Source organism: Coregonus lavaretus (genome assembly GCF_964263955.1).
Source record: "Coregonus lavaretus genome assembly, contig: HAP1_SCAFFOLD_5052, whole genome shotgun sequence".
Taxonomy (NCBI): domain Eukaryota; kingdom Metazoa; phylum Chordata; class Actinopteri; order Salmoniformes; family Salmonidae; genus Coregonus; species Coregonus lavaretus.
Window position 1 is genome coordinate 8,165 of NW_028156936.1, and position 24,827 is coordinate 32,991.

General features: G+C 43.3%; 1 protein-coding gene across 1 annotated transcript in view; it reads left to right on the forward strand.

Annotated features, from left to right (window-relative positions):
- Positions 1–691: 691 nt before the first annotated feature.
- Positions 692–24,827, forward strand: part of LOC311119575 (myelin transcription factor 1-like protein) — a gene marked incomplete at its 3' end in the record, with an annotated part of 33,403 nt that continues 9,267 nt past the window's right edge. Inside the window, exons 1-4 of the mRNA XM_084194250.1 lie at positions 692–1,121; positions 6,847–7,992; positions 18,959–19,093; positions 24,160–24,250. Coding sequence (XP_084050376.1) covers positions 809–1,121; positions 6,847–7,992; positions 18,959–19,093; positions 24,160–24,250 — 1,685 coding nt within the window. The remainder of the gene's footprint in view (positions 1,122–6,846; positions 7,993–18,958; positions 19,094–24,159; positions 24,251–24,827) is intronic.

The window sequence follows — 24,827 nt, forward strand, 5'->3', positions numbered from 1 at the left end:
CAAGCTCTCAACCAACAATGCAGAGTTTTAACAAAATAGTAAGTAACAAAATATTTGCAAAAATAAAATAACAATAACGAGGCTATATACAGGGGTACCAGTATGAAACTATACGTTCTATAATTCATATGATATTGTACGACCGCTATTCCATTCATAATGTAACCTAACGTTACTTAATATATCATACTAAGGGCAGTTCTTGATTTACGTACAAAATAACACGAATTGCCCTGAGACCACGTTGTTCTATTTATCTCAGAAATTCCTCCTCTTGTAATTGTAAACCCAACAAAGGAGTGCAAATAGAATGTAATTACACAATAGTGAATGATTATGGGCACGTTTAGTGCTCCGTTCATGAAACTTTGATTTCACAAACAAAGCCCTTCAGCAGAGCATTGGGTTTGTCCTAGATCTGTTCTGCAGCGAGAAAGCGTTACAACATGCAGCACCTTGCGGCATTGTGCTGCAGTTGTGTTTTATTGTGTTTTGTAGTGTTCTCTCCAAAATTATTGTAATCTGTGAATAGCCTGCTGGGCAGTGTGCTGGCCCAGTGACATAGTCAGCACCAGAGCCAGTGTATTGTATTTGCTTAGCCACTACCCAGCCACTAAGCCAGGTGATGTGGAGTTTTGGGTCTGGTGGCTAAGCGCTAATGGCTCCTGTCTTATCTGTTCCCTGCAGTGTGTATGGCTGCCCCCTGGCCAAGAAGAGGAAAACACTGGACAGACAGCCTCTGGAAGGCCTGGAGCCCTTACTGGAACCGCTGGAGCCAGACCCCAAGAGGAGACCCCTCATAACCCACATGGACAACTCCACTATGGACGAGAGCGACGAGACAGACGGAACAGTGGAGATGGATGACAGAGAGGAGGAGGTGGAGGAGGGAGTGGAGGATGGGGGAGATGAGGAAGAGGAGGTAGAGGAGGAGGAAGAGGAAGGATACTTGGAGGACAATGAGGAACAGATGGAGCAGGAAGAAGGAGAGGTGGAGAGAGGGGAGGGAGAGGTGGAGGAGGTAGAGGTGGAACAAGGGGAAGAGGAGGACGGAGTACAAGAGGAGGAAGAAGAGGAGGAGGAGTATGAGGAGGAGTATGAGGAGCAGAGTCAAGGCCAAGGTGAGACATCTTCATTTAAACCTTTGTTACACCAAGACATATTTGAATATTCAAAGTAATGTAAATGTCTGAGTTGCTATCGTATACGTTGCGGAATGGTTAGTCTTGAATATACAGTATACTGTATATGCAGTATGGTTAGGCAATAAAGGCATGCAATTATACTTTTGTCTGCTTACTGGGAATTGAAATGTGATACAATTCTACATAACAAAATACAAACTAAATCCCAAGCCTGTCCCAGAACATAGAATATATTATTCTGTTCACATTCCTTTGATCTTTGTTTGTTTCATCCGTTTGACTGGTTTATTTATTTGTTTGTTTGAGCATTTGCTTCTCCTCCAACTTATATGATGACTGTAGCTACCAGAAACAGAATTTGTAGTGCTAGATCAAACCTGGTTACCTGGAATAGAGAGATGGGTTGGCAGCGAAGGCAATTTTTTTAGGGAGCAGCTCAGCTCTGTAATTTGAGGTTTGTTTGGGCCATTTGCCATTACCTTCAGGGCTATCTCAGTCACAGGCTGAAAGCAGTGCTGGCGCTGTCTCTCACACACAGACCCTGTGAAAATGGCAGTTTGTCACTGGTTCCACAGGGGCTGGATGGGAACACCCCGTCTCCAAAACACCTCATTCCAGAGATAAATGCCCAGAAAAAGGTCAGGTCTCAAAATTATGCAGTGAATTAAACTAAACTATAATTCGTGAATTATTAATTTCACAAGGCAGATAGTGTTTTCAGACACGTGCTAAGTTTCACATGTACATTTTTCATATTTGCCATTTTTTACCACTTCCAGCTACATCTGGTCTCCCCATCCAGGTGAGACTTCAGAGGCAATCCAGCAGTAACTTCAGAGGCAATCCAGCAGTAGGATGCAGGGTGCTATGATGCTGCAATGAATGTGCCAAAACTTACAACTGGAAAAAAGGCAGCAAAAGCAAAGGCCAGGGTACCATAACCAAAGATAGGGAAAATTCCATAAAAGAGGGAGGCGTTTTATTTAATCATGTTATCATAAAAAATGTTTCACTAAAAATATTTATTTTGCATCCATTTACAACTAATTTGCTCTCGCATTTCCAAATTGTTTCCTTGCAATATTTGGTTTTGCTATGAATACTTTTGGGTGTATGTTTCGCTTTCACTGTCATTATTTTTGTTTACAATACTAAGAATTTTGTTCTCGACTTCAGAAGTTTCGCTTGATATTAATGGCTCAAAAGTAACTCACTCACTAGAGGATTGCACCATATAATAACACTATTACTCTATTAAAGGTGTTTAAAGCGGCAATCCTTAATTGAAACATTAACAAAGTAGGCTCCCCGCCAAAGCTGAGGGATGGGGCTGGAGAAAACACTCTCAAATCCACACTACACTATGGATACAAGGACTGACCATCCATGATATCAAAATTATAGTGTTTGTTTACATTTACTTTGTTTACAAAGATTGGAGTAAAACAAGCTTATATTATGGGTTCTGATGGGGTACAACAGTTGAACTAAACTCATGAGGGATTTATACGTTATATTCTACAAGAATCAATATGTACATATCATTAATTTATAAGTCCAAAAACTGATATATTAACAAATAATTGCCCCTTTAACAGGCAGTGAACTTCATACAGCAGAACTATGTTGCCATTTCAATGTCATCTATTAACCTGCCCCCAAAAAATGTATTCTGTCCACTGTTCCGCGAATGTCCTGCAAAATCGTTCCCTTTTTTCCGTATTTGGGCTTTTTAGATGTGGTCACACTTATTCCACCAGTGGAAACATTGCTACTGCAACATGTTAACACCATCTTTTCACATGTGAGGAGAATAACATTATTTCATCCCCACATGTGAATCTGCAATTCCACATGCGAAAGTGAGATTTTCGCATGTGGAGTGTTGTTTAAATGTTTTTCACGTGAAAATGCATATCTGATTTTCACATGTGAAAGTTTTTAACATGTGAAACCACAAATTTAACATGTGAAACTGCAATGTGGTGTTAACATGTAAACTCAAAATGTTATAAATGTGAAATGTAATATCAAGATGTGAAAACAGCTATTCCACATACGAAAATGCAATTTTTAAATGCAATTTTCACACGTGAAACTGCAAATTTGACCTTTTTTGTAAGGGTGCATGTATTTGTGTGAGAAAAGTCAAAAGCAGGAGTCCCACCACCTTTGCTTACAAGCATGAATAAGTAATGCTAGATATACAGTAAAATCTTCTGTTTAAAATGACCTGCCACAAACCAATTGAACACAGAACTATATAGATTATAGAGAAAAAACACAGTAGCCTGTGTCTGCTTTCGAGACTGTCTGGGACGTGAGAAGTTCTCCCCCATGTGTGGTCTCTGCCCCTGACGTGCCAAAACACCACATTTGGCAGGTTTCTCTACAACTCATTCTGCCTCTCGCCCCCCTGCACCCCAGATCCTTCCTGACAGAGCCCTCAAGTCCAATTAAGACTGGAGCTCTGAGAGATACAGTACATTGTGCTAGCTTCCTTCTAAAGGTGTTAATGTGTGTCAGCCTCCCTCCTCTGTCTCTCTCTGTCTCTCTGTTGGGCATGTGAGTCCACAGTCAAAGAGATGGTCTTTGTTTCCTGCTTGGCCCAAGGAGCACAATTCAATCAATTCCACTGGGTGTAAAAGCTTTCTGCTCTGGCCTAATTAAACTGGGTGAATATTTGGGATTTTCTCCATCGTCCTAAACCACAGTGCCATCTTTAGATAGGAGGATGAAATCACACTTTTTCTTCTTCTCCTTTTTCTTGTCTCCTCAGAAATGTAGATTCGTCTCTCCACATGCATCACTATAATTTCCCCCCATATCCTCCAAAACAGAAGTGGCAGCAGGGCAGATTCCAATCTGTAATAGAGGTGGCATTGTTATGGCGGCTCTGTGTTTCTCAATGGATATATGCACACTGCTGCATGCTGCATTGTTAATCCAAGCCAATACGGAGCAGCGCAATCTCTCAGTTCCCCTTTCAATCTGTTTCGCTTCCCTATCCCCTTTGTGTACCTTGATTGCTCTTCAAATTGCTTTTCTGAGCCATGTTTCAAACTATCAAAAATTAAACCTCTGGCAACCAGGGTAAGGGTAGAGTACTGTAAGAAATCATTCCCCTGTCAAAATATGTGCCTGGTCAGTCGTGACTCCGCGGTCCAGAACCCTCACCTCAACGCCCTAGATGTTGTGTCGCTCTCATTAGATTGAGAAGTGTGTGGGGGTTGTGTGTGTGCGGACAGTGTGTGTGTGTGTGTGTGTCTGTTGCAGTGAATATCAATGTGTTGTATGTGTGTGCATGTCTAGGTGTACTGTTTGTGTACATGTACAGTACCAGTCAAATGTTTGGACACACATACTCATTCAAGGGTTTTTCTTGGAAAAAGCAGCCTCCTGGAATGCTTTTCCAACAGTCTTGAAGGATTTCCCACATATGCTGAGCACTTGTTGGCTGCTTTTCCTTCACTCTGCGGTGCAACTCATCCCAAACCATCTCAATTGGATTGAGGTCGGGTGATTTTGGAGGCCAGGTCATCTGATGCAGCACTCCATCACTCTCCTTCTTGGTCAAATAGCCCTTACATAGCCTGGAGGTGTGTTGGGTCATTGTCCTGTTGAATACCAGATGGGATGGCGTATCGCTGCAGAATGCTGTGGTAGCCATGCTGGTTAAGTGTGCCTTGAATTCTAAATAAATCACAGACAGTGTCACCAGCAAAGCACCCCTACACATCACACCTCCTCCTCCATGCTTGACGGTAGGAACCACACATGCAGAGATCATCTGTTCACCTACTCTGCGTCTCACAAAGACACGTCAGTTGGAACCCAAAATCTCACATTTGGACTCATCAGACCAAAGGACAGATTTCCACCGGTCTAATGTCCATTGCTCGTGTTTATTGGCCCAAGCAAGTATCTTCTTATTATTGGTGTCCTTTAGTAGTGGTTTCTTTGCAGCAATTCGACCATGAAGGCCTGATTCACGCAGTCTCCTCTGAACAGTTGATGTTGAGATGTGTCTGTTACTTGAACTCTGTGAAGCATTTATTTGGGCTGCAATCTGAGGTGCAGTTAATTGCCGATTTCTGAGGCTGGTAACTCTAATGAACTTATCCTCTGCAGCAGAGGGAACTCTGGGTCTTCCTTTCCTGAGGCGGTCCTCATGAGAGCCAGTTTCATCATAGCGCTTGATGGTTTTTGCGACTGCACTTTTTTTTTTTCCGGATTGACTGACCTTCATGTCTTAAAGTAATGATGTATTTGCTTATTTGAGCTGTTCTTGCCATAATATGGACTTGGTCTTTTACCAAATAGGGCTATCTTCTGTATACCACCCCTACCTTGTCACAACACAGCTGTTTGGCTCAAACACATTAAGAAGGGAAAAAATTGCACAAATTAACTTTTAACAAGGCACACCTGTTAATTGAAATGCATTCCAGGTGACTACCTCATGAAGCTGGTTGAGAGAATGCCAAGAGTGTGCAAAGCTGTCATCAAGGCAAAGGGTGGCTACTTTGAAGAATCTCAAACATAAACCACTTCTTTGGTTACTGCATGATTCCATATGTGTTATATCATAGTTTTGATGTCTTCACTATTATTCTACAATGTAGATAATAGTAAAAATAAAGAAAAACCCTTGAATGAGTAGATGTGTCCAAACTTTTGACTGGCACTGTATGTAAAGTATGCATGTATGTTTGTATGTTTGTGTATGTTTGTGCATGCATGTATACATGAGCTTAAAGGCTTTCATGCTTCATGTTTACCCCTTTGATCTCTATCTTATGTAAATGTTCCCTTTCACACACACATGTTCACACACACAATGTGTCTTCGAAACCTGGCAACAATTAATTCTTCATCACAGAAGATTACACCTCACTAGTGTTTTGTCAGGTGATTTTCTGCCTCCATCCAGAAATCAAAGTCACATTTAATATTTCTGTGTAGGGATCTGGGTTTTTTCTCTGCAGGAATGTAAGTGGCAAACGTGTGGTGGGTCGGGTGTGAGCGATGCGATGCGCTCTTGATGGTTCACGGGCTGGAGGGAATGTGAGAGGGCCAATTGGAAGTGCTCCAGAGTGGCTGCTTCACATTACTGACAGGAGAGGCTCAGCAACCTTTAGGAGCCTGTCTTGCAGAATGAAAAGCATTCTAAAGATCCTGTTGATTGGACAAAAAGGGCCTTTCTGGAATGGGGAGAATAGAGAGAGAATGTAGGGATTTGTTTATTCTGTCAAGGTAATGACACATAACATGAGACACTCAATGTATAACATAAAGCATGCTGATTCCAGTTTGAAGGTCTTTTGCTCCACTACAAAATCTGGTCAAATGAAAAGCTTGTTGCTTTATGCCAGTTACTTAGCCATCAACTGGGAGCAGCAGTGTGCATGTTGTTGTAACCCAAAGGATCCAGATTACCTGGATGCGGTGTACTTTAATTTCGGGAATGTACATCCAAAGCATCTCTATGGAAATTTCCAAACCACTTTATCCCACTTCCTGTGCTGATTCACAATTCAGTTATAGGCTGCTGTTAAGACTCTGAAAGTACATTACTGAGAAACGCAAAGAGTTCCTTATCCAATTTAAAAGGACCAAGACCAGAAATCTGATTTACCCGTTAAATAGAATGAGCGAAATGAGATTACAATGCATTTGTTGTTCTTTTTTTCCCGTACAGAGCACGATCAGATGAATGGCGGCGGAGGCGGTGGCGGCCATCCTAAATCCGGTCCGACGGGGGAGAAAGACGACAACAACAACGATGAGTATGAGAACTATGATGAGCTGGTGGCCAAGTCTCTGCTCAACCTGGGTAAGATCGCAGAGGACGCCGCCTACCGTGCCATGACCGAGTCTGAGATGAACAGCAACTCCTCCAACAGTGCTGAGGAAGAGGAGGAGGAGGAGGAGGAGGAAGAAGAGGAGGAGGAGGAGGAGGAGGAAGAAGAAGAGGAGGAGGATGGGGAGGGTGGGGAGGGCATTCAGAGGAAGGGTGAGTTGACTCTGGATGTCAACAGTGATGTAGTGAGGGAAACGGTGGACTCTCTGAAGCTTCTGGCCCAGGGACACGGGGCTATGCTCTCTGACAACATGGAGGGAGGAGAATATGAGGACGGGATTGGGGAGAACGGGGAAGCGAACCGTGATGGAGGGACTGGAGGTGGTAACGGTCAGGGTAAAGCTTCTAATGGACTGCAGGAGAGCGATGAGGAGGTGTGTCTAAGCAGCCTGGAGTGTCTGAGGAACCAGTGCTTTGACCTGGCCCGCAAACTGAGTGAGACGCAGCCGGCTGACCGCTCGGGCACAGGGCTCCCGCAACAGAGCCACCCTGGCGGCGGGGACACCCAGGGACAGCATCCCCACCCCCACCCCCACCAGCCTGGGTACGGGGACCTCCAGCAGAGCCAGGAGGAGAGGCGCACCCTGGAGAGGAACTACTCCGACATGGTCAACCTGATGAAGCTGGAGGAGCAGCTGAGCCCGCGCTCCAAGGCCTTCTCCAGCTGCGCTCAGGATGACCGCTACCACAACCACATCCACGACCGGGACGAGGACACGCGGTCGGTGACGTCGGACCGCTCAGAGGAGGTGTTCGACATGACCAAGGGGAACCTGTCTCTGCTGGAGAAGGCCATCGCGCTGGAGTCTGAGAGGGCCAAGGCCATGAGAGACAAGATGGCTGCCGAGGCGGCGCGGAGGGACGGGGTGAGGTATCATCATCACCATGGAGACCATCATGGGGAGCACCAATCGCGGCATGGATACGGAGAAGAGCGCAAGGCCCGCCTCCATGACGGGATGAAGAAGCCTTACTACCATAAAAGTAAGTATAGCTGGCTAGAATGATTTGGACTTCAGTAGCGATGTGTGGGGAAAATCACTGGGGAAGCCAAGCCAGAAAAAAATGCCATATTACAACCTATGTGTTATGATAATTGCATTGTTTGCTTTATAACCTGTTAGTTCATATGCCTTGCCACCATGAACACTATATATACAAAAGTATGTGGACACCCCTTCAAATGAGTGGATTCGGCTATTTCAGCCACACCTGTTGCTGACAGGTGTATAAAATCAAGCACACAGCCATGCAATCTCCATAGACAAACATTGGCAGTAGAATGGCCTTACTGAAGAGCTCAGTGACTTTCAACGTGGCACGTTCATAGGATGCCACCTTTCCAACAAGTCAGTTCGTGAAATTTTTGCCCTGCTAGAGCTGCCCTGGTCAACTGTAAGTGTTATTGTAAAGTGGAAACATCTAGGATCAACAACGGCTCAGCCGCGAAGTGGCACACAAGCTCACAGAACGGGACCGCCAAGTGCTGAAGCGCGTAGCGCGTAAAAATTGTCTGTCCTCAGTTGCAACACTCACTACCGAATTCCAAACTGCCTCTGGAAGCAGCGTTGTCTGGAAGAATTGTTCTTCGGGAGCTTCATGAAATGGGTTCCATGGCCGAGCAGCCACACACAAGCCTAAGATCACCATGGGCAATGCCAAGTGTCGGCTGGAATGGTGTAAAGATCGCCACCATTGGACTCTGGAGCAGTGGAAATGAGTTCTCTGGAGTGATGAATCATGCTTCACCGTCTGGCAGTCCAACGGACGAATCTGGGTTTGGCGGATGCCAGGAGAACGCTACCTGCCCGAATGCATAGTACTATCTGTAAAGTTTGGTGGAGGAGGAATAATGGTCAGGGGCTGTTTTTCATGGTTTGGGCTAGGCCCCTTAGTTCCAGTGAAGGGAAATCCTACAGCATACAATTACATTCTAGACGATTCTGTGCTTCCAACTTTGTGGCAACAGTTTGGGGAAGGCCCTTTCCTGTTTCAGCATGACAATGCCCCCGTGCACAAAGCAAGGTCCATACAGAAATGGTTTGTCGAGATCGGTGTGGAAGAACTTGACTGGCCTGCATAGAGCCCTGACCTCAACCCCATCGAACACCTTTGGGATGAATTGGAACGCTGACTGCGAGCCAGGCCGAATCGCCTAACATCAGTGCTTGACCTCTCTAATGCTCTTGTGGCTGAATGGAAGCGAGTCCCTGCAGCAATGTTCGAGCATCTATTGGAAAGCCTTCCCAGAAGAGTGGAGGCTGTTATAGCAGGAAAGGGGGGAGCAACTCCATATTAATGCCCATGATTTTGGAAAAAGATGTACGACGAGCAGGTGTCCACATACTTTTGGTCATGTAGTGTATATAGGCCTAAGGCCGAGATTTTTTTATTTTACCTTTATTTAACTAGGCAAGTCAGTTAAGAACAAATTCTTATTTACAAAGACGGCCTACACCGGCCAAACCCGGACGACGCTGGGCCAATTGTGCGCCGCCCTATGGGAAGACATAATAAGAAGGCACAGAGCAACCTCTGACCTACAGTATGGTCCAGCAAGTTAATGTTTCCGACATTTTCGGACAACGAAACAACTATTGATTTAGAACCATGGAGAGTTACCGCCAGTTGTAAAGAAAACAGGAGCAGCCTCCACTATTCCAGTACCATTTCAACTTCAACATTTCAACATCATCAAATCACCGCTTAGTCTAATACAGTGACAACTAAAATATATCTAAAGCAATTTAGTCCAATCAACGTCAGCTAAATATGATGTGGCTGTCCATGGTTCTGATTTGCGTGTGTGTGTGTGTGTGTGTGTGTGTGTGTGTGCGTGCGTGCTAGTAGAAAAAACTTGTTGACTTACCCTACTTGTAGAGAAACGCCAATGCCATCCTCCTGTCTTTCATGTTGACGAAACGGTCTATGACTCTGTTATACAGTACACGCTTTTAGTTTTTGTTATCCAGGCTACCTGGCCAAAATGCTTGTTTGCTAGCCTAACTTCCTTCCATGGGCAACGATGAGCCAGCTAGTTAACATTAGCCTACTACATCTAGCTACATATTGAACTTACATCCTCTAAGGCCAGGGGCACAATGTATCAATTTATGGTTGGATCAGAATCGCCGTTATAATCATTGGCCAGTACGGAGAATTAAGTAAAACCACAAGTCCAAATCCCTATCTCCATCCGTGGCTAATTTAGGAAAGGGACAATTTTAGTCCACAAAGCATATTGCATGTAACAAACAGTTACATGACCTACAGCATGGTCAAGCAAGTTCATGTTTCTAAAAATGTTTGACTACTAAACAACTATTGATTTAGAACCACAGAGAGTTACCGCAAGTTGTAAAGGAAACAGGAGCTGCCTCCACTATTCCAACACCATTTTAACTTAAACATTTCAACATCATCAAATCACCTATGCTTAGTCTAATATAGTGACAACTAAAATATATCTAAAACAATTTAGTCCAATCAACATAAGCTAAATATGATGTTGCTGTCAATGGTTCTAATTTCTGTGTGTGTGTGTGTGTGTGTGTGTGTGTGTGTGTGTGTGTGTGTGTGTGTGTGTGTGTATGTGTCTGTGTGTGTGTGTGTGTGTGTGTGAGTGCGTGCGTTCGTGCTAGTAGAAAAAGCATGTTGACTCACCCTACTTGTAGAGAAACGCCAATGCCATCCTACTGTCCTTCATGTTGACGAAACGGTCTATGACTCTGTTATACAGTACACGCTTTTAGTTTTTGTTGTCCAGGCTACCTGGCCAAAATGCTTGTTTGCTAGCCTAACTTCCTTCCATGGGCAACGATGAGCCAGCTAGTTAACATTAGCCTACTACATCTAGCTACATATTGAACTTACATCCTCTCAGGCCAGGCGCACAATGTATCAATTTATGGTTGGATCAGAATCGCCATTATAATCATTGGCCAGTACGGAGAATTAAGTAAAACCACAAGTCCAAATCCCTATCTCCATCCATGGCTAATTTAGGAAAGGGACAATTTTAGCTAGCTAGTAGATAGCCACCGGAGGACAACAACGCAACGAGATGCAACTTGCATGTTCTTTCTGTCAATGATGTTTTGCTTTCATGTGATGTGATTGGTGTGAAGCCAAATCCAAACTGGCTTCCCTTGACAGTTTTTGGGCTGATGTATAGATGGGCTACACATACAGAGACAGAGGGGCGCTGTTTCGCTCGCTCGGATGCTTTCTCCGGTGAGATGCATTCAGCCTCTTGCGAATTGAAGGAAAACTATGAAACACAGAGACGAAATATACGTTATTTTATATGTTTTAATTCATATTTTGGGGGGGAAGCCTGGCTTCCCTTGGCATCCATGAATACATGCCACTGTTGATCTTATAAAGAGGACCCACAGTTACTTTGGGTCCCCATCGCTGTGTTGTGTATGCTGCCACAACAGTAGACATTCGCCTATACCACACTACCTCTCTCACCTTGCTGAGGTGAATGAACAGTACATGTATGTGTGTCAAGTAAACCCCAGTCAGTCCCTGGCTCTGCCTCCCCATGTCCTCTCTCTGTCTGTGAGACGTAATGATGGCAGGCTAACATGCTCACTGCGAACCTCACTGTGACCTCGGGACAAGCTTTTGCAGCCAATTTGAAGACTGGCATCTCAGCAACGCCGCAGCAGCAGCAGCAGCTTATGTTGTTAAAATAGGCCAGCATGGCAACATCAGAGGGTAGGCTTGTCAGGCATAAGTAATGGCAATCTGCACGGACCGTTAGGACTGCAAATCACATCCCTCCCTGCCTGCAATGCAGCCCCGGTTGAAGCTGCCTATTTTTAAAACCGGAGAGGGACTCTGGAAGCTACGAAATAGAAGGCTGCTGGAGCTGCCTCTTGAAGGGAACTGGGTACTGTATACTGTCGACTCTGGGGATATGAGGTTTTAGGATAAATCTGTAAATAATTAAGTGAATGTGAATTATTTTAAGCAGAATGGTTAATTTAGTGAGTCTTTGTGTTGTGGTTAGGTTTTTACCATATAGGGCTATCTTCTGTAAGTGGCTATTTGAAGAATCTCAAATATAACATATCTTTTCATTTGTTTAACACTTTTTTGGGTTACTACATGATTCCATATGTGTTATTTCATAGTTTTGATGTCTTCACTATTATTCTACAATGTAGAAAATAGTAAATATAAAGAAAAGCCCTTGAATGAGTAGATGTTCTAAAACTTTTGACCGGTAGTGTAAGTGAGGACATTATGCATACTTAGTTCTGACTTGAAGATTAGAAAATGATATTTACAATTGGTTGCTTCCCCAAGATAATTTGAAGAGTGATTCTTCTCACTGTATTCCATCTCCCATCCTACAGAGATGGAACACTCATATCAAGGGCCTGATACCTCACCCTCTACTATGAGATAAGGAGGGAAGGCACACATAAAACAGGTCAGATAAGAGAATAGCCAATATGAACATCCTCCTTCACAGCAGGCATATTAAAACACAAATGCCACACAAATGGTAATTTCACATGCGCGGCACAGCCCCTGTATCTGGCTAATGTGGGAATAATGAGAGTGTCGCGATAACATCTTCCCCCTGGTGAGATAGCGGCAGACACCTCATTGACCAGGGTTGCTGTCTGTGATTTAGAAGTGAAGCGGAGGTGGTGCCTACGAGGGGAGAGCCCAGGCGGACTGCCAGGGAAAAGCACCAGGCGGGGAGATGGAAATTGAACAGTATCAGAATGAGCGATAAGGAACGACAGGCCCACTGACTGCACATTAATTATCCAGAGATGGAATGGTAATAGGGTCCATTTGCTATGCAAAGTGCGACCTGTCTCCAGCCACAATCGATATCCTCTGCTTTCTAATATGCATTCCTCTTGGCTCCCTCCCGTACTCCACTCTTCACTGTCCGCCATTAGGCAGCATCAGGCAGAGCCGCCGTGATGTGTGTGCACATGCATGTGTGCGTGTGTTCCTTTTATTTGAATGTAATGTCTTTAAAACAAGCGTAGATTGAAAGTTCAGACTGCATAAGTGACACAGGGAAAGCCATTTACCATGCCATTATGAACTGTGACTTTACAGTTCTTTCTCAGTATAAAAATAGGCCTACTCCCCACTATGTGATGCAGTCGTGCCCTATAAAAGGGGAAAGTTAGACATGACACAGACACAGTGTACCAACACTATGTATCCTACTATGACACAGTCATAAGTGTAAGGCCTTAATAATGTACAAGGAGGTAATGAGGGTAGTGTTCTGATCTATGGAGTCATCTGGTGACTTACTATGTATGAGTAGGTCTATCTGTACTACAGTGGCGGTTGGTGCCGTTTAAAATGAGGGAGGATTATTATTATTTATTTATGAGCATGGCCTTATTTCTATTACAGCATATTGGATGACAGTCATTCATATTCCATTCGTCCAGGTCAATGCAACATCTACCTACTACATGATAGGCTACTACATACATTTTCCCTTTACCCATCATGAGGTTGCTACAACCTAGCCTATGAATGAAAGTTTACAATGTAGGTGCACATGTCGAGAGAATTTTGAGAAATCAAGGTGACCGACACTGACAAATTCAAACAGGGGCGCCACTTTGGTTTTAGAAGTAGGGGGGGACATAACCTGGTTGGGGGCTATTTTTTGGGGGGCATCTAAAGATAATTCCTGCATTTTTACATAATCAAATATTCCGTTCATCATCATCAATAGCTACTGCCAGATCTTCCTCACATTTTTGTTTAACTTGATTTGTGTTATTGGGAAAAGCCTCTATCAACCCTTGATACAGTTTCTAAATCAATTTGGGAGGTTTGTCAGACTGCCTTAAAATATAATCTGTCTTGTCCAGTGTTTGCTGCACAGAGAGAATAAAGTGTTGTATCTGCAGAGATTCACCTCACCTCTGCCACAGACTGGTCTTCCCTGGCTGCTGAGACCCGGTCACCATCTGATCCTCCTAAGATGAGGCATGACAAAGAATGACCTTGGTGTACATTTATACATTATATATTATACAAGAATAGAATCAATGGTTCAATAATTGAAATGATCATTATTCCCAGATATTGGACTGTAGCTTTAAGCTTAAGCTTTTTCTTGTAGCTACTGTAGGTCTACCCATCAATTCAAGATGGAATTTTGTATAATTTACTGATTCACCTGAGCCTGAGCTCCGTAGACTGGTCTTTCCTGGCTGTCTGACCCTGCTGGGACCCCTGTCACCATCTGATCCTGCTAAAACATGATGAGCATAGTGTTGTGTACTGACTGCAATAGAGGGCTGCATTCCCGCGGGATGCCTGCGGGACCTGCGGGACCTGCGGGTCCCGACAGAGATCATTGCGGCGTGGTCAGCATTTTTCATGCTGCGGGCGGAAGCGGGTGGTCAGACAGACGACTTTGGGATGAAAATATTTTTGTTGTCCCACAGATTATTTGGAAACGATCCTCTTTCTGCTTTGTATGCGTTAGCCTACCTATTGTATTAAAAGCACATATTTTTTGCAATATTCACACACTCAGAATTTGATGCTTCAACTTCAGTAGCCTACCTCTCCTAGTTGGGCTTGAGAGTTCAAGTGCGTGTAGTATGTGTGGTCTCCTTGAAATAGAGTAGGCTGCCTACATGGGCGGAGAATCACGTCGCAGTTAACTTCAATATGAAATTAACTTAAATATGATTGACTGTAGTTTACTATAATGTCTGTAAATAAATATTGATAATGGAAAGAAGTAGAGGGTGTTCAATAGTGATAATGGAAAGAAGTAGAGGGTGAGTGAGCGTTGAGCCTTTTCATTTTCAATAAGTATTGATTACCCATTTATTTGTCTCTGCCTGCAAATCGTCCTCCTAAAAGGTAGGCTTTATCCTATAGGCCTATGCAAAACGTAGCAAGTGTCGCTGTCATCATTCTTGCTGCTTCCAGTTCAGTAGCCATACTTGCAAGATCAGGTGCGCGTGTGGTCTCAATTCAATAGAGTTGGCTATAGCCTATGCATGGGCGGAGAAGCACGGGGCAGTTATCTTTCCAAGGAAATGTACTTCCTAAATAGGCATATGATTAGGCTATAGTTTACTACATTGCCTAGAAATAGGCCTAAATATTGATCACCCATATTTCTCCCAAGTCTCTCCAACTCTGCTCTCTTCAAACTACATCTAGCATATTGGCTGATATAGCCCAGTAATACAATATAAGGGCCATGTGAGAATCTCTGGTAATTTAACCTATTTAAGTTATTTTTGCGCATTTGATATTGCCTGTAGGGTGCAAAATTGCTGGGACCATGGCTGGCAAGTGAGCTATGTCACATAAGCCTAAAATAACATTGCTGGACTGCGGTTGGGTTTGGGACCAGTTCTTGCAGCAGTGGGTGGGAGTTGGACAGAAAGCCAGCAGTGCTGGCAGGAGCAGGAGCAGGATGAAGAAATTGGTCCCGCGCTGTGCACCATGACAGTGAAGCCTGTAACGTTAGAGCTGTTTATTCCTGTGTCAGTGAGAAAAGTAGGGAATTAGCTTGGGAAACTGACAGATCAATAACGTTACATTGCCATACTGACTAATAAAACTCACATTGCACTATTAAAACGTCAAAATATCAATTTTCAATCGTTTGGTCGATGGTTTCATCATTTGATTCAGGTCTAGTTTGATTGAGGCAAAAATAAAAGCTAATGTTAGCCAACTTTTGGCCAGCTCTCTCTCTCTCTCTAACGGTACATCAACTGGCGAAAGCTTTCCAAGTTCATTTACTTCTGAAACGGGACAAAACAAAGGCTACAAAACATTTCCATAATAACAACGGCTGTTAGATAGTAATAATAGCCACCTCATATCGCTATCTGACAGATAACTAGAGGCTAGAGCTGACCTGGCTGTGGTAGCTACTAGCTAGCATAGCGTATTCATTCACCTCAGTCGAGAGGGGATGAAACATTAGCTAACGTTACATGTCAGTTACAATACTAGCTCAGCACTGTGAGTAAACACTAGCTTAGTTTTTTTCTGTGAAGTTAAACAGCAGTTACCTTGCCAGTTACATCAGTCAACTAAATAGTAGCCAGTTTCTGCCCTGCTTGATTTTACAACTCGGTGAAAGAGCACAACACATACACATGCTCAACTCTCCAGTGCTGGTCCAGCCAGTCTTCCAGAAGCTTTGCCCTCACACAGCCTTTCAGCCTGCTCTGTGGTGTCCACGCAGTCCTAAATCCAGCCAGCTGAACACTTCAAACAACCTACCCGACCGCTCGGAAGTGTCCGCATGGTCCTAAAGTACACCGTTGCCGCTTTTTGTATCACATTGCAATGATAAAACTGGGGGGGACAAAAATGCAATTTCAGAATGTGGGGGGCACATGACCCCCCTGTCCCCAGTGAAAGTTGCGCTTTCAATACCGCCTTGCACGCGCTAGTCCAACAGTTGCAAATGAGAGTTTCTATTGAACAAATTGAGGTATGTTTATCCCCATTTAGTTGCCTTTGCTTCCATTTAAGATTTTTTTTCTACAGAATCGGTGGAATGAATACCCTCAAATGCAGTTCACTTTCATAGTAGCCACATAAAACAGCATGATGACTTTCCTCGTTGTATATATAATTCCCTCTCGCAACTATCTACGTTCTCTCCTCCTCTCACCTTTTCCTTCGCTTGTGGACTTCAGTGCACAACACATCAGCTGTTTGTGACCAGGCGAAAAAACCTCTCCAAGCCAAACCTTCATATCATGACCGCTACACACAGCCTACATCATTGTCATGTCATAGTCAACATAGCTACAAGAACTAACACGTTAGTAAACCTGCTACAATCATGCAGTGCAGTGTACAGTGTGCAGTCAGTTACACCGGCGGGCCCTGGTGGCAATAAATTACCTTGACTTGGAAGAGTTCCAGTGTTGGATAGCCATAGCCAGCTAGCTAGCATAGCATCCCTCTCTGTTTGAGCCGGGTGTTTGAGTAGGCTAAACTAGCTAGCTGCATTTGCTAGCTAAGTGAAATTGAAAGTTTAAAAAATACAAACAAATATAGCTATGTCTCTGTCTCTCGCTCTCTCTCTGTCTCTCTTCCTCTCTCTCTTTTGCTTCTCCTTTATTTTTGAAGAAATTAATTTGTTAAAACTGTTCAACTATTGTCTTTCTCTCTCTTTGAGTAAACTAATCACCACATGTTATGCACTGCTTGCTTGCTAGCTGTAGCTTATGCTTTCAGTACTAGATTCATTCTCTGATCCTTTGATTAGGTGGACAGCATGTCAATTCATGCTGCAAGAGCTCTGATAGGTTGTAGGACGTTCTCTGGAAGTTGTCATAATTACTGTGTAAGTCTATGGAAGGAGGTGAGAACCATGAGCCTCCTGGGTTTTGTATTGAATTCAATGTACCTAGAGGAGGACAGAAGCTAGCTGTCCTCCGGCTACACCATGGTGCTACCCTACAGAGTGCTGCTGAGGCTACTGTAGACCTTCATTGCAAAATAGTGTGTTTTAATCAATTATTTGGTGATGTGAATATATTTAGTATAGTTTAATCTAAAAAGGATAACTTTATGTTTCACTATTTATATTTTTATGAAATTCACTGACAATGGTTCCCTTTCTCTTTTTCTCTCTCTGTCTTTCTTTGTCTCTGTCTGTCTTTTCCTCCCTGTCTCTCTGTACCACTCCGTCTTTCTATGTCTGGGTTTATTTTGGTTATTCAGTAAGTGGTGGAGGTGAAGGTTACAGAAGCCTTTCAAACTTTAATTAGCAGACTGTCTCTCTGTGGTCCTGCCTTTAAGAGCACCTCTATCTCTCTATCTGACTTCTCTCTCTCTCTCTCTTTCTCTCTCTTTCTTGCTCTATCCCTTTCTCTCTCTCTCTCTCTCTGTCTCTCTCTCATCCCCTCTCTCTTTCTCTCTCTCTTTGACTGCTACTCTGTGGAAGACGTGAAAGGAAATGCATCCCCTCTCTCTCGTTTGTTCTTTGCCCTTTACCTCCCCCTCACTCCCTTGCCATTCCAAATGTTTCCTTCCACTCAAATGGTGCACAGAACATCTATTATTTCTGTGTTTTTGTGGTTCACAAACAGCTTATCAGCCAAGGAACAGTTGAGATCCTAACTATCATTTTATGGAATGCAAAATATACATTGTATTTGCACTGTATTTGAGTGTAGCTACTGAATATCCTAGCACCAAAGAACTATCCATGACCTTGTTTCCCAGTTGAAGACATTTGAAGGTGGGCTGTTGCACATGATGCCGGTTGGCATGCGATGGCATCGCTGCTTTTGGATGGTAACACTATCTGATCGGGTTTGGAGAAATAGAGAGGGTAAGGTTGGGCAAGGGAAAGACAATCCCCTCCGGTGTGCATGTGTGCGTGTCTTATTATTACCAATAATGACCTTCAGTGCAAATAATTGGTTGAAAAAATCAGACTTACTTTGTCTTGGGAATGGCAACACCTGCTCTTCTCTCCTACAGCTGTGGCTTTTTACAACATGACTTTGTCAAGTGGTGTGAAATATGTTCTGTTACTATGGCGATGATATAGCTAACCTTATGTTATGTTCCCGCAATATCCCATGTGGCTTATTGAAATCAGTGGCAGGTTTGTGATACCGTTTTAGCCTCAACAATTCTTCAAATGACGTTGTTTTGTTGCTGTGGTTACAAGCATTCTCGCATTAGCAGCACACTGTTCACAATGACTTTCACTTCATTCTGCCAGGGTCAGTGAGTTTGTTGGAAGTGTTAAAATGTGCTGCTTTCAATGAAGCAAGCTAATTTCTCTCTCTCTCTCTCTCTCTCTCTCTCTCTCTCTCTCTCTCTCTCTCTCTCTCTCTCTCTCTCTCTCTCTCTCTCTCTCTCTCTCTCTCTCTCTATCTATATATATCTCTCCCCCCTCTCTCTCTCTACCCCCATGTTTTTGTGTGTTCAGATTCATCGCGTGGAGACAAGAAAGAGAGCCGGTGCCCGACGCCGGGCTGTGATGGCACGGGTCACGTGACGGGGTTGTACCCTCACCATCGGAGCCTGTCTGGCTGTCCACACAAAGACAGGGTGCCACCTGAAAGTAAGCACTGCACATACACACTTTACTCAAGTTTACCATTCTGGGGTAAATTCACTTTCAGTTCAGTCTGTTTAGGCGATAAACCACAAGTCAAATTCTGGAATTGAAATTGAATTGACCCTAACTCTGCTGGTTACAAAGCCAGTGGCTCTCAGTTTATTGCAGGGTTTGTTTGATGTATTGTTTTGCATTGCAAGGTCTGCATGTTTTAGTTTCTCTTTGTTTCTGTCTGAATGGTGTGGGTTTATTGTGGCTGTTCCACATTTGTTATGGCTGCTCTGTGTTTGCTAGTCAGGTGGGGAGTGTGGGCTACAGCTGCTCTCCTGGCGTGACCTTAGCATGCATGGGGTCATGGATTTGCTTGTGTTAGTCTATGACTGATTACCTGTCCAGTCTATTGTCTAATGATAGGGGGGAAACAAGGCCTCAGAGATGGATGGCAGAGTATAGCGGTGAATGGTGGGACTGTTCTAGCACTGTCTATCAATGAGTATACATCACTCATTCTCACTGACCAACAGCCAGTACTTCACAGCACTTGAAATTCCCACCCACTGTTGGATTCAGATCATTTATTTTACTTAAGCTATTTTCTTGCATGTTACTGTACTTTGACTCCCTAAATTCATATGATGTTGACCTCACAAAGTAAGATATATTTAAGATCATGATTTATAAAACTATCTTCTGCTTGGTAAAACTGTTAAGTGCCTGTAGAAAAATCAACTGTCTCTGTCTGGCTATAGTCACCAGCAGTGAGTAAGACTGAGTACGCCTATCAATCTCTACCACACAATAAACCCCATAAATGTATTTGTATTCTTTGCTCAATTAAAATCAGTTGAATAAAATATAATTATTGAGGCTTTTTGCAGCAGATCAACTGCAGCGACGATAAACATTATCCCTCAGCGATTAGGCAAAGACTCTCCGTCTGGAGTTTTCACCCCAGCTATTTGGTCTCATTCACCTTGTGCAAACTTCTCAATAAACTCTCTTTAACACGTGCCATTAACCCAGAGTCAGAAGATTAAGTTATGATCTGCCATGACCCAGACTGCGATTAAAATAAAATAGGCCTGTTTTATAATGGCACAGAAATAATTTAACATAAGACATGGCCTTATAAAGTACCCAGTTATCAGACATGTATTTTCTTACTTTGAGTACCATGCTTAGAGCCAAGAGTTTTCCCTGACCTTGTGACCTTACCAGGAAAAACTCCTGGGTCTAGTTATAGCCTAGTTATAGCACCAAGGTCTGAGATCTGAATGTGTACTCCTAGAGGTTTAGGATGGTGAAAGTTTTTGACCTTGAGGGTGCAAACCCCAAAATGGATTTTGGAATAGGCTTTGATCGATTGTCATAGGATCTTTTGGACGTAACATCCGTGTTCCTTCTCCTATTCCTTATTAAGCTGACTTTTTGGAAAAAATAATATAAATGTTCCATTTTGGAATTAAATAATATTCATTCTGATTGCAACTCACAGTGTGGCTACCCAGAAAAGGGTCATTGTAAGGGAATCACACACACACACTCACTCACTCACTCACACACGTGCGGGCACGAGCATACAGAGACAGCATGCTGTTGAAAGGTGACCTGGTACAGTTGTGTGAGGTATCGACATTATCCGCCATGGAGCAGCTAGACATCAAGTTTCTCCCTGTCCATCGGTGGTCAATAGCCTCTCAGTAAAGACAGACTCAAATGTCCTCTACACACACACACACACACAAACACCACACCACACCTGCTGACAGCAAGGAGGCAGAGGGAGGGAGGTGTATCTGTCACACATCACAGTGCCTGCAGGGATGAGTCAGAGCCGTGGGAAAAGCTTGCCCTCCTATTAACACATTCACAGTGCTGAGTGGACAATACATTATTAATCCATGGTCTTCATTTAGCAATCACACAGTGCACAAGACACTTCCTAGGGAAATCTAGGATGTGAAAATGAAGCGACGTTACGAATTCATTTTCGTGTTTGCTCATTGTTGAATTTTTAATATTTAATCCCCTCATAACAGATCTTTGTTTTTGTTCCTGAAAGTGATGTACCTACGAATGAGAGTACACAACACAATACCTTTGTAGCATACACTTTTCAGGAATGCTCTAAGCATACAGTGAATGAGGACAGGCAAATCCAACCATTTCCAGTCATTATAACTGTCTCTTTGTCATGGTCAGGGAGAGTAGTGATATAATCCAATATAATGTGTTGGCTCTCGGCGTGTTGAGGTGGAGGGCCTTGCCCAATTAGCTCTTCTGAGCTCTAATTAGTTTGCCAGAGAGTGAGGATGACGAGGGTCAGAGTGTAAGGGGGTGATAATGATGAAGCTGACGCAAAGAGCAGTTTTAACCCATACAGCGGGGCGTCTGTCTGGCCCCTCTCCTCACCCCCCTACCCTCTGGTGGTTCTCAACCGGGTCCTCTTAGAGACGTCCGTAGATAGATCATTACTCTAATTGGCTGCCGTGGGGAGAGCAGACTGTACTTCCACCTCTATTGCTATATCTTTAACCAAAGCCTAAAGGAGTGTGTGTCCACAGGCGTGGAAGGAAGCCAAAGTAATAATCAGTTTGCTGCCTGTTCTTATTCAACTGATGGAGTTAACTACTGACTTTCAGTAGACATGTAGAGAAGGGCACTCAACTTGTACTGCACTGACTCAGATGACTGATGATTGGTTAGAACAAATGTATAGTATGTTGATAGTTGGAGCTGTATTGTTAGATTTCAGTGCAGCCTTTGATGTTATTGATCATAAATTGTTATTGAAAAAGCTCACTTGCTATGGCTTTACATCACCTGCCATCACATGGTTGGATAGTTATTTATCCAATAGAACCCAGAGAGTGTTCTTCAATGGAAGCTTTTCTAACATCAGATATGTAAAGTGCGGTGTCCCTCAGGGCAGTTGCCTTGGGCCGTTACTCTTCTCTATTTTTACAAATGATTTGCCACTAGTCTTACACCAAGCTAGAATGACAATGTATGTGGATGATTCCACACTCTACATGTCAGCACCCAAAGCCAGTGAGCTCACTGACATTCTAAATAAGGAAACCGTGCTTCTTAACACCCGCCCGCTTAATCTGGAAGCCAGCCGCACCAATGTGTCGGAGGAAACACTGTTCAACTGACGAGGTCAGCCTGTAGGCACCCTGCCCACCACAAGGAGTCGCTAGAGCGCTGTGAGCCAAGGAAAGCCCCCCTGGCCAAACCCTCCCCTAACCCAGACGAAGCTGGGCCAATTGTGCGTCGCCCTATGGGACTCCCGATCATGGCCGTTTGTGGTACAGCCTGAGATCAAACCCAGGTCTGTAGTGATGCCTCTAGGACTGCGATGCAGTGCCTTAGACCACTGCACCACTCGGGAGGCCCCAATGTTCTGTGCTTTTGACACAAAAATCAACTGTACCAGTTGTTCAGGCTCTGGTCTTGTCCCATCTTGATTATTGTCTGGTAATATGGTGAAGTGCAGCAAAGAACGATCTAGCAAAACTGCAGCTGGCTCAAAACAGAGCATCATGCCTTTAACTGTACATACAGAACTAACATCAACAACATGCATTCCAGTCTTTTCTGGTTGAGGGTTGACGAGAGATTAACTGCTTCTCTTCTAGTTTTTATGAGAAAAATTACTGTGATGAAAAATCCATATTGTCTGCATAATCAAATAACATACATCTCAGACACCCATACATACTCCACAACACATGCCACAAGGGGTTTCTTCACAGTCCCCAAGTCCAAAACAAATTCACGGCAATGAACAGCATTACACAGAGCCATGATCGCCAATTACTCAAGCAAAGTAAAATGACCTTAAAGAAATAGATAAAACAACATCTCATTGCAAAACGGGGACTGTGAAATGACACAGACACACACAGAGACACACTATCACACTGTAACACACACAATCTACACATTTTTCTTCAGTTGTATTGTTTGTGTATCGTTGTATTTTAAAATTGAGTGACTATTCTTGTCTATTTGTGTTTTGTTACTTGTCGTGTTTTATATTGTTGTATGGACCCCAGGAAGAATAGCTACTGCTTCTGCAAAAGCTAATGGGGATCCGAATAAACCAATTAAAACCAATTGAATAAACCAATTTGACTGTTTTAATGGTAAATGCTATTGAAGGCAGGAATATCTAAAAATGGGTGGACGATAACAAAGAGTATAATCTACAGTGTATACGGTGTATAGAGAAATAAATATACTGTATGTGTCTGGCACGATCCGTGGATTACTTGCATGTCTTCTGTTGCATGGTCGTTGTCCGTTGGCTACTTGTTCTGTTCTCTGCATGCCTCAAGCTGCCTCTGTTTTCTTTATCTGGCTATGTCCTAGGCTAGCATTCTTGTACCCATTTCAGACAGAATATTTGGTATGTTACCTGTAAAAGAAATACGGCAATATTTATATGACCCCTTTGAAACAGCCCCTTATTTACCACTTATTTGTAGGTATACCCCTTTTATACATATCAGTGGGTAACTGGCAAATTGGGACGGATGGGAGGTGTTGTTAAACCATGGGGGCTGTTTTCAGTTCAAATTAGGGATGTGTTAAACAATGGAAGTGTTAAGGAATTTACCTGCAAAAAAGCAGAGAACCATTCACACAGATCCAATACCTGTATTTTGGTTACAGGGTCTGTGAAAATGCAGGAATCACGACAAGGTCTTTAGGTGGCTTTTATTTTTCCATGTGTTTTACCCCATACCCCTTTCAGATATGTGAAAAAGCTGGTCTGTGTATAAAAGGGATATTAGATGGCTTCTTCTCAAAAGACTATACCAGTGAAACCAGTATGGTGACAATAAAAAACACTGTCTGCCCTTTCAGTCTGTAGTGCTCTATAGGGAGGAGGAAGGAGGTCATTTCAAATTGCTGGGACAGATTCTAATGATGATGAGGATGATTATACCAAGCTGCTCACACTTTTACCCACTAATGATACTGTCTGGTTGTGGGGCTTCTAACCTTCCCTATCTCTCTCTATCGCTCTCCTGTCTGTCTGTTTGTCTGTCTCTGTGAAGTCCTTGCTATGTATGAGAATGTTCTTAAGTGTCCTACACTGGGCTGCACGGGACGCGGCCATGTCAATAGCAACAGGAACTCCCACAGAAGGTGAGTCGACCAACAGGACCGGCAGCCATCTTGGAAAATGCCAGAATCATCTGTGTTACGTCCACCTTTTATTCAGTAGGAGATTTTTATTTTTTCCCTCCAATGACGGGTTGTTACTTTATCCTGGTTTCTTTCCTCTTTATAAGTATATTTTCTTTATTAATTTTTTTACTGGATATTCCTCATAATTGTTTTCATTTTGTTTATATTCTATTTATTTGCTCATGTGTTTATTGATTCATTTATTTATTTTCCAATTGTATCATCAACTTGCCAATAATTTTGTGTCTGTATATTGTGTCACTATTTTTATTGATTGCGATGGGAAAGGGGCTTACAAAAGTAGTTGGCTTTGGATATCTCAGTTACCACCACCATACCTAATTATGTGGTTGCTTATCTAATGCTAAATCTGGAGTCACACTTGAAATGCTGTAATCCACACATCAAGGTTTCCGGGAGAGAAGCTGTGTGTAGGGGTGTGGGTGTTGAGGGTGGAACTGAAATAGCCGTGTGCTCCCCTCTCCTGTCACACAGCTAGAGACAGAGAGGTGAGAGAGAAAGAGAGAGAGAGAGA